Genomic DNA, 15,556 nt, shown 5'->3' on the forward strand with positions numbered 1-15,556 from the left:
TCTCATTGAGATATTTTCGAATTCATTTCCGGTTAGAACAATATTATATATTTGTTGAAATTCTTTTCTCAACACTATAATTTCATACAAAATAAATTTAAAAAATATAACAACTTTAATTTTTTTTTAAATGGTACCTATTTTAAGTGAACTTAAAATAAAGTTCAAATTGAAATGTTAAGGACTAAAATGTCCAACTAATACAAACTCAAATTAATTTAAAATGTATTTTCCCCAACCCCACTGTATTGAAATTTAAGCTTTATGTACAATAAAAGTTCGTGATAAAATGAAACATTATGCAAGCAACAAGGCAACAACCATATCAAAAAATGACAAAGAAAAAGGGGAATATAGAATGGCACTTATGACCTATTGGATTCATTAGTGTACTCAAAGTGGAACGCTCTGGAAATTGGCAATTTGGGATAAAAACATGGTTTCAAATCTTAAGAAATAATTATCCTGAAGAGAACATGTAACACAACTAACTTTATTATTTGATGCATGTTTTTTTTATTTTTTAAATAAAATTATTTATAAACAGTTTCAATGGGCCAAATTTAAAAAAATAACTTGCAGCTGTTTGATTTAAGAAAATGTTAAGATGAAAAAAATTGGAGCCTATAATAAATTTTGAACACCAAATTATTATTAAAATTTAGTGAAAGTTGTTTTTTTAACAGTGATCTTATTATATGACTTCAAATTTTCAATGATTTGAGTTTCTTCAGAGCTTGGAGTCTTCTGGGACTTTCGAAAGGAGCGTGCGAAAACCATTTAAGAGGTATTTTTTTATGATTGATTTCATTTTATATGCAGTTTTTTTATTTTAATTTTTCAATGACTTTGGAGTTTGGAGAGTAACATTTGTGATGCAGTGATAATGTAGCAAAGGGGAAAGTTGAATGAGGAAGAATTGATGAAGAAAGAACAAGAAATGGTGACTGAAGAAGAAGAGACAAGGATACCAATTGCACAAGGTCTTCCATGGTATTTATTTTTTGTCAATTGTTCATCATGATTTTACAATGCTGCAACGAAATAGAGAAACTCTATTTTAGAATACTACTTTCGCAAGAAACTTTGAGTGCAAATTTACAATTGATTTTGTAAACGATAAGACACTTTACAACTATTGAATACCAATTGTACAGGGTCTTCCATGAAGTTTATTTTGTAAATTGTTTATTATAGTTTTATAATACTACACCTACATTATTCTAATTAAATGACTAGTCTAAACATAATATTATTCTAATTATACTCATGTGAGAATGTCAACATACATGTTATCAAGATGTAATTTGTACTATAAACTTCTCATTCAAAGTTATGATTTCAATTATCACCTTAGTAATCAAAGACATGACTAAAAATGTTAATTTAACAAATAAATAAAATTATATTTTTACTCAACTTTGTAATGTAAAAATATATTATTATACTCTATTTGAATTATCAAAGTATGATTAAACCCTATTTTATAACTAGTTTATTTATCCTTATCAAAAGTATGATCATTATCGTACCAAAACAATTATTTCAAATAATTTTCTAACATATAACCATAAAACATTAAAAAAAAAACTATTAAATAACAAGACAAAAAATAATTAGTTATTGTATTGTCTAAATTAGATATTATTTTAAAAACTAATATACTATTAATAGTTTAAATTTTAAATTACTATCCAAAAGATTAATAAAGACTAATTTAAAATATAAAATAATAAAAAATTAAGTTTGATGGCTAATATCAAAAGAAATTTTCTAAAATTCACACCAAACACATACTCATAGTTATAATGTAACTCTTAAAATTCCAATAAATAATCTAAACAAAATAAAATTTTGAAGTTTCACAGGTTTTTTTTAATTATTTTGTTTTGCTGGAAGGTTAACTTTTTTTTATTCTTTTATAATTTTTTATTGAATTATGAAGTTTTAATCAATAAAAAGTTTATTTAAAAAAAAAACATATATTAGAAATCAAATATTATAAATGTAAGCACACAATCAAACTAACTTCCCTTGTCATAAGATCATGTCCGAAGACTCTTTTCTCCTAAAACATCAACATTCCTGCATGTAAGTTTTTAAGAAGGGAGAATATATAAAGGAAAAGAATATAATGGAAGGAGAAGGAACATACCTGTATCAAAACCCAAAATAAATATTTTACAAAAATTGTAGATATTCTAAAAAAAAAAATTGACCAAAGTTTTGAAAGATGGAAGAATTATAACTGAGAAAATAAAGAAAGAGAAAACAAATGTGTACTCTTATAAGGAATTTTACCTTTTGCAGATATCACTTTCCAAACTCACCCTCCATATACTTTTGTTTCTAACTATTCTCGGTCCAAATACTTTCAAAGTCCAATTCCCAGTTTCTTCTATTGTTAACTATTATTCTCAAATCAACCAAAGTAAAAAACATGCACAACCAAAACCATTTTCTATCTACACCACCCCTATAACAGATATTAGCATACCAAAACACCAGTACTTGTATGGAATAATTAATTTCATAACAGAGATTTTTAATTACATATTTTAATATACAACTGTTATCAATCGTGAATTTCACTATCGCATTTTTTAAAATTTCGTGTATTTTGCTTGTCTATAAAGTGCATACTTACATGTGCTTGTATCATTTTATTATAATTTTTGTAAAGCGACCCATGTTATTCTCAACATGCTGATAAAATACATTGAAAAAAAAACCTTTGTCAATAAAATGTGCCAGATAAAATTCACACAAAAAAGTGGGTGATAAAATTTACAAAAAATGATGAATGTTAAATAGTAAAAAGTGAAAAGAAAATGGCTCATTGGCTCGGGTTTTCAGATATAATATTCAACTAAGTCCATAATAAACTAATACAAATGACAAATATTTATTTAATTTTTAAAACTTTAAAAACTTAATATTTTTAGTTTAAAAAATATCATAGAAATAAAGTTAATTAAATTATAATACTTAAGAAATCTTACTGTTAATATATTTAATTTTCTATTTTAAATTATTGGGCTTTGTTTGTTTGACCCAACTTTCCTTTTTCTGTTTCAGCTAGGTCTTAATCTTTTTCTTATATATACACCATGTATTTTCCTCTCTAATATACAAGTGAATAAAAGTTTCTTTTATATTTATTTTTCTCTACCATTAGGGTTTATCAAAACCTCTCTTTCTTCACGATTACGTGCGATTACATACGCTACATTAAAACATCACATCAGACAAGGAATATTCATATTCATTTACTATAATATGGTATCAGAGCTCTTCGAATTAAGAGTTCTGCTGCGTTTCTCTCTGATTTTTATTTCCCTCCTTGCTGTTCTTGGTTTTTTTTTTTCTGTTCTCTTTCAAAATCTTGATTGGTTTTAAAAATCTTTTAGGCAATGTTTAATGAAAACCCTAGTCTTCATAGTCTTAATAGTAGTCACACTATTACATGCAATTTTTGTGGTAAATATGGTCATACTGAGGCTGTTTGTTTTCGCAAAGTGGGTTTTCCTTCTGGTAATGTTAAAACCTCAAAGTTTTCTTTTACTATAAAAGTCTACACTTTTTGTAATCGTCTTGGCCACACTGTTGACACCTATTATAAAAAGCATGAGTTCCCTCCTGGCTACAAATTCACCAATTGGACATCCCAAGCCAATAATATGATTACTACTGACACTTTTTCTGTTCTTTTTCCTAAAGAACAGGATGTAAAGGGGATTCAACTTACATCACAACAGTACCAATTCCTTACCACATTTTGCGTCAGCAAAACCTTGAGGACCTTGCCCCTCACACTCAAATTAATCAAGTCGGCACCATCTCTACGGATGAAATCCCCAATACTGAGCATTCTTCAACAGGTAAGTTTCTCTCTTCACTATCTTCTATAAAAGAATCTTGGATTATTGATTCTGGTGCCACTGATCATGTTTGTCACAATTTGAACGTTTTTACTACTTATACTAAAATTAAATCTGTCTTAATTAGTCTTCCAAATGGCCAAACTGTTTATGCCTCTCTGGTTTAGTACGTTTTTCTGATCAGTTTTATTTGTCTAATGTGTCATACGTGCCTCATTTTCAATTAAACTTAATATCTGTTTCTAAACTCACACACCAACTTAAATGCACTTTAACTTTCACTTCAACCCACTGCATTATACAAGACAATCTCACTCAAGAGAGGATTGGTACAGTTAAAGCCACCGATGACTTGTCACTACCTTGCCTGCTTCTAGTCATTCTAAACCGCAATGTTTTGCTCCTTTTATTAATTGTAATATCACAGACAAAACACTATGGCATTATAGACTAGGACACCCTTCACATGAAAGATTACATGTCTTAAGCAAACAATACTCTTTTATTACTATTGATACTCATCATGTATGTGACACTTGTAGTCGTGCAAAACAGAGAAAACTTCCTTTCCCTTTAAGTAATACTGTTACCTCTGCTATTTTTTATCTGGTACACTTTGATATTTGGGGACCATGTTCCATAATTTCTATGCAAGGTTTTCGTTATTTCTTGACTATTGTTGATGATTACTCGCGTTATACTTGGGTTATTCTACTGCATAACAAATCTGAAGTGCGTCAACACATCATTAACTTCACTGTTTTCGTTCAAAATCATTTCAAAACTAATATCAAAACGATTCGTACTGACAATGGTGTTGAGTTTGCTATGTCAAATTTTTATGCTTCAAAGGGAATTATACATCAAAAATCTTGTGTTGAAACACCACAACAAAATGGCATTGTAGAACGTAAACATCAACACATACTAAATGTAACCCGGACTTTACTTTTTCAAGCAAATCTTCCTCCTATTTTTTGGGAATTTGCTGTAAATCATGTTGTTTTCTTAATAAATGTTATTCCTACTCCATTACTTGATAACATCACTCCTCATGAAAAGTTGTTTGGAAAACCATATGACATTTCCTTTCTAAAAGTGTTTGGTTGTCTCTGTTATGCTAGTACCATTACTGCACATAGGAAAAAATTAGATGATAGATCTATCAAAGGTATTTTTCTTGGTTTCCCGCAAAATACAAAAGGTTATATTATCTTAAATTTAAAGTTTCATAGCATAAAGATATCAAGACATGTAATCTTTCATGAAAACCACTTTCCATATAAATTGGACAGTGGCTTGCCTAAGGACCCTAACACTTTATCTCTCCCTATTTCTAATGCATATAATTCTGCTTTTGATTTTTTTTTCTGATACTGCACCTCCTGTCGAGCCATGTGCCTCTACTCCTGCACCCAATACTGTTCCTCCACCAGCCTCATTATCCTATGATCTTCCAACAAATAGTGCCTCTGCTCCTGCATCCAACATTGCACCTCCATCAGAATTATCATCGCCTGCATCTCCAGGAAGCATATCACCCCAATTTCCAAGAAGATTAGCTCGTCCTCATCGACAACCTGCCTATCTTGCAGATTTCCACACTGCAACCAACACTGTAAGTAGTAGATATCCTATTCATATTGTCTTACAATTCCTTATCTTCCAATTTTAGAAATGTTATTTCTTCTATCAATTCTCATCCTGAACCTCGGACATATAACGAAGCCTCCAAACATGCTTCTTGGCAATCTGCCATGCAAGATGAGCTGCTTCAAGCTCTTGCTGCTAACAATACTTGGCAACTTACCCCTCTCCCTCCAGGAAAGAAAACTATTGGTTGTAAATGGGTATATAAAATCAAATACCATTCTGATGGCACTGTAGAGCGTCACAAAGCTAGAGTTGTTGCCAAAGGGTTTACCCAACTTGAAGGACTTGATTTCTTAGACACTTTTGCACCTGTTGCTAAACTCACTACCCTCCGCCTTCTGCTTGCTATTGCCACTACCAAAAATTGGATTTTAAAACAACTTGATGTCCATAATGCATTTCTTCATGGTGATCTCCATGAAGAGATATACATGACCCCCCCACCTGGCCTCTCTCTTCCTTCTCCCCAGCATGTTTGCAAGCTTCAACGGTCTTTGTATGGCCTTCGTCAAGCTGGTCGCCAATGGTACGCCAAACTTTCTACTTTTCTTTTATCAAATAATTACTCTATTTCTGTTGTTGATCACTCCCTTTTTCTTAAATATAATAATGATAAACTCACTGTTATTCTTGTTTATGTTGATGACTTGCTCTTAAGTGGTGATGACACGGAGGAAATCAATACAATTACTGCATCCCTTCACCATCACTTCAAGATAAAAAATTTAGGTAATCTCACTTAGTTTTTGGGACTGGAAATTGCTCGCAACAGTACTGGTCTTCATTTAAGTCAACGCAAGTATACTCTTGATCTCTTTCAAGAAACTGGCATGCTTGACTCTGCACCTGTGGCCACTCCTATGACTCACACCTCCCGTCTCTCTCCCGACCAAGGCTCACCTCTCGATGCTGATGCCACTTCTCAATACAGAAGACTCCTTGGACGTCTAATTTACTTAACCAACACGCGACCAGACATCGCCTTCGCTGTCCACAATTTAAGCCAATTCATATCTACACCCACAACTCATCATCAGCAAGCTGTCACGTCTTTTGCGTTACCTCAAGGGCACCCCTGGTGAAGGACTATATTTTTCTCACACTGGGCAACATGTCCTCCCACACGCAAATCTGTCACTGGATATTCCATCTACTTAGGAGACTCCCTAATATCATGGAAATCGTCAACTATCTCCCGCAGCTCCTCTGAAACCGAGTATAGAGCCCTTGCCACCACCACATGTGAGTTACAATGGTTGTCTTACCTCCTTCAGGATTTACATCTTCCTCTCTCCCAGTCTGCAACCCTGTACTGTGACAACAAATCTGCCCTTCAAATAGCTTCCAATCAAGTTTTTCATGAACGAACCAAGCATATCGAAATTGATTGCCACCTAGTTCGTGAAAAACTTAACTCTGGTCTCCTCAAACTACTACCCATTACTTCTGCAATGCAAGTTGCTGACATATTCACCAAGCCCTTGCTACCGCACAATTCTCTACTCTCAAATCCAAGCTGGGCCTGACAAATATCTACTCCCCAGCTTGAGGGGTGTTGAATAAAAGTTTCTTTTATATTTATTTTTCTCTACAATTAGGGTTCATCAAAACCTCTCTTTTTTCATTACGATTACGTGCGATTACATACGCTACATTAAAGCATCACATCAGACAAGGAATATTCATCTTCATTTACTATAATAAAAACAAATTCAAACTTCTAATTTAATAAACGAACTAAAAATAAATCATCAATCTTTCACTTAGTTCACTAAGATGACTGCGTTGGACAGACTCTACATAAAATCTGCGTTTGATTCAATGAATATGGACGTTTTATTTGAGGTTCATTGAACCTGGTCTCATTTAAACACAACACATGACATTTCTATGTTCTCTAAAAAAACATTCTCAGTTGCATCTAAATAAAAGAAATAAAAAATAAAAAATCACAGAAGCTTCTGCATGCACAACAGCGCCAAATTTCCACGTCGCAACTTACTTAAGACTACAGAAGTGTAAAGTAGGGAAAAAAAATGGAACAACGGGCACAAATATATCACTGAGTGTAAATAATGGGCCCACATTTTATTTCTCCCTCAGTGGGCCAGGCTTTGAGGTCCTCATGTTCGTTGTTTCTTTTATATATATATATATATATGACATTTAAAAAAAAATTACATTTATCAACTTAATTTTTTAAATGTTAAATTTGAAATGAAAGAATATAAAATAAATAGTATGATGCGATCAAAGAGAAGTTTATCCAAATAAACCTTATATGTACCCTAAGTACTCAGTTATTTATGTTTGCATTCCTCACATTATCTTATAATAAGTAATTATTTTTCTATTTTCATAATACATTTTAACTTTTTTTCATTGATTTTCCTACTCTATTCCTTTGTAGAGCTTCTTTGATGAGATGCATGCGTGATTATTTTATTTTAAAATAATTTTTTTCACTTTTTTCATTGAAACAAATCTAAATGGCACAAATATATGATTTCTTAAATGAGAAAAAAAAATCGTACAAATTTTTACAAATAAATAATATTGTTCCTATTTAGAAAAGAAAATTAATATTTAAATTTGAAACAAAGAAAATATTAAAAAAATGTAAAAGTAGTAATTGTTTAATTTTTTTTATTGAAATAAATTTATACTTAGAATAGTTAAATATGATTTAACATTAATATTTTAATATAAAATAATATAGTCAAAGTTGAACATCTTAAAAGTATCAAATATTTTAATGTAAGATAATATAGTTAAAGTTGAGTATTTAAAGTATATTAAATATTTTAGTAAGATAATATATTCAAAGTTCAGTTTCTTTAAACTATTAAATATTTTAATATAAGATAGTATAATCAAAGATGAATATTGTAAATTATAGTATTAAATAGTTTAATATAATCATTTAAAACATTAAGTAGAAAAAATGGCTAAAGATTGCACCTGAATCTCTTATAAATAAATTGAAAATATTTTTTTTCTTAGCTAAATTTTAAAAACATTTGTTCTAGAATATTAAAAAGTAAAGAGTTGAAACTAGTTTGTAAAAATTCTCCTCCCTTAAATCCACCAAGTAAAGTCTTCAAGGACAAAATAATCATATGATTTTTAAAAAATTAATGGTTGTAATTGTTAATAAACTTTCTTTGCATATAGTATAAAACTATTTTACAATATTAGTATATGATATATTTTATATTCTTAGTAACATAAATATTCCTTATAACATAAATATAAGGATTAATTCATTTTTTTTAACATGGTTATTTTTGTCCAACTTAGGTAAGGATGTGAAAGTGGACGAAACGTGACGTTCAACTCACCTGAACCATCAAAATGAATTGAGTTAAAATGGTTTTGGTGGTTCATTGTTTTGATTTGTACAATCAAACCCACATGACTTTCACACCAAACAAATTTCATGTTATTTCGTTAAACCCATTGTGATCATGTTTAAAAACTCTTAAATATAGTTTAATAAGATAATATTATTTTTTTCCTGCTAGGGAGATGGGACCTAGAGAACTATTGAAGTCTTCTTCTCCTTCCTTCGGTCGGTCAGGTGACTGGGTAGTGAACTGGGGTTCTCTTCGTCCTCCTGCTTCTCCTTCGGCCCTCGGCCTCGGCTGAACACCGGATGGTGGGGTACCTGCGAAGGCACTCCGACGCTCAAGTCAGTAAAGCGGGTGGTCAACTCTCAGAGTGATAAATGACATACCTTACTCCTTGGGATGTGTACTATTTATATTATTCTAGTGGGCCTACCTTGTTGGGCCCATTTATCGAGGTGGACACCTCTTAGGTTTGCATTACCTAATTCTTAATGATAGATTAACTTCACTGATCTTGGTTTGAGTGTTAACTGTAATAGGGGTCGGCCATCGGCCAAATCATCATGGCATGGGTCGGCCATCGGCCATGTTCCAGTGGTCTCGGTCGTCTCGGCCAAGTCTTCTAAGGTCTCGGCCACTCGGCCGTCTCGGCCAAGCCTTCCAAGGTCTCGGCCTCTCGGCCAAGTCTTCCAAGGTCTCGACCTCTCGGTCGTCTCGGCCAAGCCTTCCAAGGTCTCGGCCTCTCGGCCAAGTCTTCTAAGGTCTCGACCTCTCGGCCATACCGGTACAATTTCAATGGTGATATTATGATTTTAAATATTTTTTAAGTTTCTCAAATAGTTTTTTTTTTTTTACTTTATATATAGGTTGATAATTAACCAAACAGAACTCACCTTACAGTGTATTTGCAAAAATTTATGTATATTTATGTTGCATTATTGGCATTGGCACCACTCTTTTTAAAATTAACTTTATAAACAAACTTATAGTACAGAAAAATAAAACTCATTAAAATATACCAATTGCCCCAAAAATTAAAACATTTTTTTTCAATGAATAATAAATTGCCCCAATGCCAATAATGTACCATTCCTAAATTTTATCAGAACTACTTACCCATTGATAGAATAAACTAATTAATTGATATATATTCAATCAATATTTAGTGCGCCTTATACTTAATTAAAAAATAGATTTTTCAACATCATATTTTAAATAGAAATGTTAGATTAATTTAAAGTCTGTGTCTATTTTTTACTTAATAAATCTTAAATATATTTTATCTACACTGGTTGATCAAGTATCACTAGGACTATGATATAAATAAAAACAGATCTACCAAAAATGAAATGATCATGAGATGCAATCTATATTATATAATAACAAAATATGTGTTTTATTTTTATTTTTATTTGAAAATTTATTTTTTGACATCATTTTTTTACTTACATTCATTTGACAATTTTTTATAATAAAATATTATATAAAAATAATAATAAAGAACATAAACAAAATAGTATAATAAAATATTAAATTTATAATTGAAGATATGAAAGTAATCATCACCATTTTAATTTTATGTCAACATTATGTACAATTATGCTTTTTATGACACAAAAGTTAGAAATAACTGAAATTATAATAAAAGTATTTCCTATAACAAAATAGAAGTAAACTTTCCTTTCCCTTAATGATGACAATGAGATAACTAATTCTAGATTTTTTTTTTTCATGTAATTATGCAAATAAACTGAGTTTTGACTGTGCTTAATCTTCTTTGATAAGAAGATGTTCATTCATTGAACAACAGTTACCACTGAACCGAGACGCTTCTTGAGGTCAGGTTCACCAAACCAGTTCAATAATTGGCCTACATTCATAAGTTTTAATTTATACAAAAAAATAAAAAAAACTCTTCAGTGTTTCAGCTCAACATTTATGTATAAATAATGATGCCATTTCCCTCTTCTTTCGTGTAGACACAATGTCAACATTTCAACGTCACATGTAACAATAACACAGTGTAACCCCCACCATTGCTTTATTTTCTCCTATCCTTATATGCTCCTTGCGAAAACCAGAGAAAAAGGGGTGCATAATATTTTTTCATACAACATGGCAAGGATTCCCGTGAGGTTTCAGAGAGTGGCAGCAGCGTTTGACGCTGACGTGGCGCGTGTGAGGTTCTATGAGAGCAGCGGGAGCGAGCACTCGCCGGAGAGTTTAACCGATTTGTCTGATCTCGTGAAGTCTTTCATGGAGAAGAACGAGATAACGGCAGAAAAAGAAGTGGGCGGCGTTATTCCCTTTGAGGAAGAGCGCGGTGAAGAACAGCTTGAGGAAACTGAGTGGTCTGATTCGGAGAAGATGGAAATGTTGCGGAGTTTGTTTTCTGGAAACGAAGAGGATGACGTGGATGAAAGGGACGCAAAAGAGAAAATTAGGAGAGAGGTTGAAGTTGCATGTGGAGTTGTTGGTAACAATTCAAAACGCCACTTGATGTCTCAGATGAGGGAAAAAGGTTTTGATGCTGGTGAGTATAACACCTATTTTACTATTGTTTTGGTCCTTAAATTATAACATCCACACAAATTTTTTATGATGTTTTTTTTTGTATGCCAATGACAATATTGTCAAATTAGAATAAAGAATTTTAACTTTATAGTTTTATATGCAAGGATGCCGCATATATACCAGTATGTGTGTGGTTATAATTTGTATTGTTACTGAGAAGGATCTGTGTGAGGGAACTTGGTTTGATGAATTGTACCCTCTCTTTGCAGGGCTCTGCAAAACCAAGTGGGAGAAAAATGGAAGATTAACAGCTGGTAACTATGAGTACATTGATGTCAATTTGAAGGGAAAACGCTATGTAGTTGAAATATGCCTTGCTTTGGAATTTGAAATTGCTCGTCCCACAAATCAATATTGTGACTTGCTAAATGTGTTCCCGTTGATATTTGTGGGTAAAGTGGATGAGCTGAAACAGGTTGTGAGATTAATGTGCACTGCTATTAAGGGTTCCATGAAAAGAATGAACCTGCACATACCACCGTGGAGAAGAAATGTGTACATGCAAGCCAAGTGGTTCAGTGCTTACAAGCGAACAACTAATGCAGTAGCAACCAAAAGGGCATCATCACCTTTGTCTTCTGAGTCTTTGTTTCCTAATAGATCCATTGGATTTGAAGTGCGACCTGTGAAAACACAGAATTGCAGGGTTGATGATTATGCCACTGATGTTGGTTTCAGAATCAGCCATTTGACAGCTTTGTTTAATTCTGATAACCTTGGTGTGTAATTGAAGTCACATTCGTAGTATTCGTTCTATACAAGTTCTTTTATTGATGGTTGAACTTGGGAGTTGATGGATGATTATGTGAAGTGCCTTGGCCAAAAAAGTGCTTGAGAACAATTTCTCTGATGCACCTTCTGGCATATATTTTTGTCTTTTAGGTAGATCATAGATGTGGCAACTAGCAAGCAAAGTTCATCTTTTTTAACATTTCTTCTATTTGTTTGAGAAGTATAATGTTAAAATAAATGGTACAGTGAAGATAAAGAATCAGTTTCTTAGCAAATGGCAAATGATCTATTTTCTGTGCAGCCTTCGAATTCTATAACTCAGTGGCACATCATCATGGACAACAAACTTTAGCATGCGTGGATAAAATATTCACCACATGCTATATTAATATATAAGTTATTCTACTCTTTTCAAATTCATTTTACCACTTATAGAAAATAAGATACTCTCACTCTAAGCAACTTACTTGTACCACTTTTCAATTATGGTCTCCAGATAATGATACCAATTATTAATGAAATCTTTTACCACTTGTTTTTATTTAAAAAAGTGAAGTGGATACAAGCCTTTAACTAGAAACTAGTAAAGTTATTAATCTAGGCAATTTACAATCGGAACAACAAAAAACCAGTTAATAGTCAATTAATCCCATAACAAATTAACCCGGGGCTCAAACTTCACAATAACCAAAGGCAAAAAAAACAATTTAATTTTTTTAAACAAGTTTATTTCTAAAACCTTTTCTTAAAATGAATAAAAGAAATGTAATGCAAATTACTATTATCTATTGTAAAGACATAGGTCTGCCGGATTATGGGTACTGACCTAAAAGCAGACATCATAGCACAAGTCATTGGATCTTAAATAATTAATTTTGATTACTTAATTAAGACATAATCATAATCATAAAAAGAAGTTAGAGATGTTTCTATATATACCATATAATATGCTAGATGAATAATCTAATACTGGTAAAAATGTATACTTATCCTTAATCATCTTGGATGTTTTAGGTAGGAAGTCGTCTATACTCTTGTTTAAAACATTTATTATAAAAAAAATTCTATTCACATTACAAGTTTTATTGATTTAGGTGAAATATCAATCTACTTGTAACTAAAAAATTAAATATACGAAAGAATAAAATGGTAACAAAATAGTTTTTATATTACTATTTAAAAAATAGTTTTTATATTACTATTTAAAAAATAGTATGTTTTTAGAAGAAAAAAAAAACATATCCATTTGAGTTGTGATTATAGTATTTTACATTAAAAAATTGAAAATATTATTTTAAAAAATAGTGTTAAAAAAGTCCTACATCGTTTCTAAAGTATAAATATAAATGTTAAAAGGGTAATAAACCCCTCTCCTCAAACTGAGTGTACTAAAGAACACTTTTAAAAAGAAAAGGTGTCGAAACAAATATAATAATAAATTAGTTTTACTTTTTTTTTTCTCTCTTAGTTGTTCCCTCCCTTGTAAAACATAAATATTTAGTTTTCGAAAATAACTCTCAAATGTCCATATTTGTTGAAATCCATTTTCAAGACCTTAACTTAATGTTGAAAGCAAGCCAAACACGAAATTAGCAAACTGAACGGAGTTAATGTTCAAAAAGATTTATATTCAAAGAAATGTTCAGATCGGACCTAAGTATAAGATTTGACGAGTTTGATTCTTACAAGTTTGTCATCAAATAAAATCAAATATAAATAAGTTGAATTGATTCAAATTTATAAAAAAAATAAAAATTAAATATAATTTTTGTTTTTATAATTTCACATAAATTAGTTTTAGTTTTAAGTTCAAACTTTAAACTTATACTAAAAACTATTTTTACGTGTCAAACGGACTTTTTTTATAAAGTACAATAAAATATTTTATATTGATTTATTATTAACCACATGTTATAATATTATAATATAATCCAAAAAAAATTTATTATTTAAAAAAAATAACACTAATACTTATTACAAATTTCATAACATCTAAAATTTAGATTAGAAAAAAATTAATATTATAATATAAAAATAAAAAACATATTTAATTCTTAAAAATAGTAACTAATTTGAAAAACGCAGGTTAAAATATAAAATCATGATAAAAAAATGTAAACTATTTTGAGTTTGGAAAATATAAGAGTTTTTACATATTTTATGTTAGGAAATATATGTGAGCTAGTTTTAAAAGCTTAGCTTTAAAATATTTTATGCATGAACAGTTTAAATATATACATATATTTGTTTATTTATATAATTTATCTGTCCTTACATTTTCATATTTAAAATATCGTCTAAAATTTTAATATATATCATAATTAATATAAACATATAGTTGAATATGCAATATAGTTTTAATTTTTTTTTCATTTTGAAAAAATAATAGACTTACTGAGTTTATCCTTGAATAATATCTATTTATTTTTTTAAGAAAACAATTATATATATTACGAATAAAATATAAAAAATCCTAGTGAGAGCAATGACCCCACACGTATTAAAGTAGATCCCTCACTGCATTTCTACACAATAAATGCTTAGGCCAATATTACATTCAAAAGTTTATAACAATTATATATATTTTGTGGAAGCTTTGTCTTACAATCATGTCATGTGATAAGCTCCACTTCAAGATTATTATCATATCACACTGCATCAGAATATAATTTTCAATTCCTTTAAATATTCTTTTATTTAAATTGTTTTTGACCTTTTCTTTTTATACTCTATAATTTCTAAAATAATAATTTTACCTTCCATAAAGGTAATTTATAAATTATTTGTTTAAAAAATCTTTAGATCATTTTTTGAATAGGTTTTTTAGAATAGAAATTTTAAAACAAATTTTAGCTAAAAGAGTGCAGCAAAGGTAGATATTTAACATTTTTGCTTCTAACGCCGTACTTTTAGGTATCAAACTTCTAATTTCTCACATTTAAAACTAATATATCCACTGTATATATTAATTCAAATATCATACTCTTAAATTAAAGACAGTGCTATTATTTTAGTTTAAACATTAAATAAATCTTTGTAATCCCCTCTTCCATTATTTTAATTTAATCTCTACACAAATTTTGTAATTATCTATTTCAAATGAATTGGTTGTTTTTTTTTAGAATATATAAAATGAGTACTTTAAATACATTATTTCATATACTTACAAAAAATTATCTACTGTAAATATTAATTGCATAATTTAACATTTATAATGTATATTACACAAACTAAAATTCTGAATATAAAACGTATGCAATTCTATGATTTTTAATCTTATTTCAACTCTTGGGCAACAAGAAATACTTATATCAAACTCAAGTACTTCTTTAAACTCAATTAACTCTCATAAAGTAAATAAAGTAA

General features: G+C 30.1%; 1 protein-coding gene across 1 annotated transcript; it reads left to right on the plus strand.

Annotated features, from left to right (window-relative positions):
- The first annotated feature begins 10,875 nt into the window (after positions 1-10,875).
- LOC137833146 (uncharacterized) lies at positions 10,876-12,465 on the plus strand. The gene is made up of 2 exons (XM_068641510.1): positions 10,876-11,417; positions 11,668-12,465. Exons 1-2 carry the CDS (start codon positions 10,946-10,948, stop codon positions 12,183-12,185), a joined length of 990 nt encoding a protein of 329 aa, XP_068497611.1. The 5' UTR covers positions 10,876-10,945; the 3' UTR covers positions 12,186-12,465.
- Positions 12,466-15,556: the final 3,091 nt, after the last annotated feature.

Source organism: Phaseolus vulgaris, chromosome 6 (assembly GCF_000499845.2).
Source record: "Phaseolus vulgaris cultivar G19833 chromosome 6, P. vulgaris v2.0, whole genome shotgun sequence".
NCBI classification, from domain to species: Eukaryota; Viridiplantae; Streptophyta; class Magnoliopsida; order Fabales; family Fabaceae; genus Phaseolus; species Phaseolus vulgaris.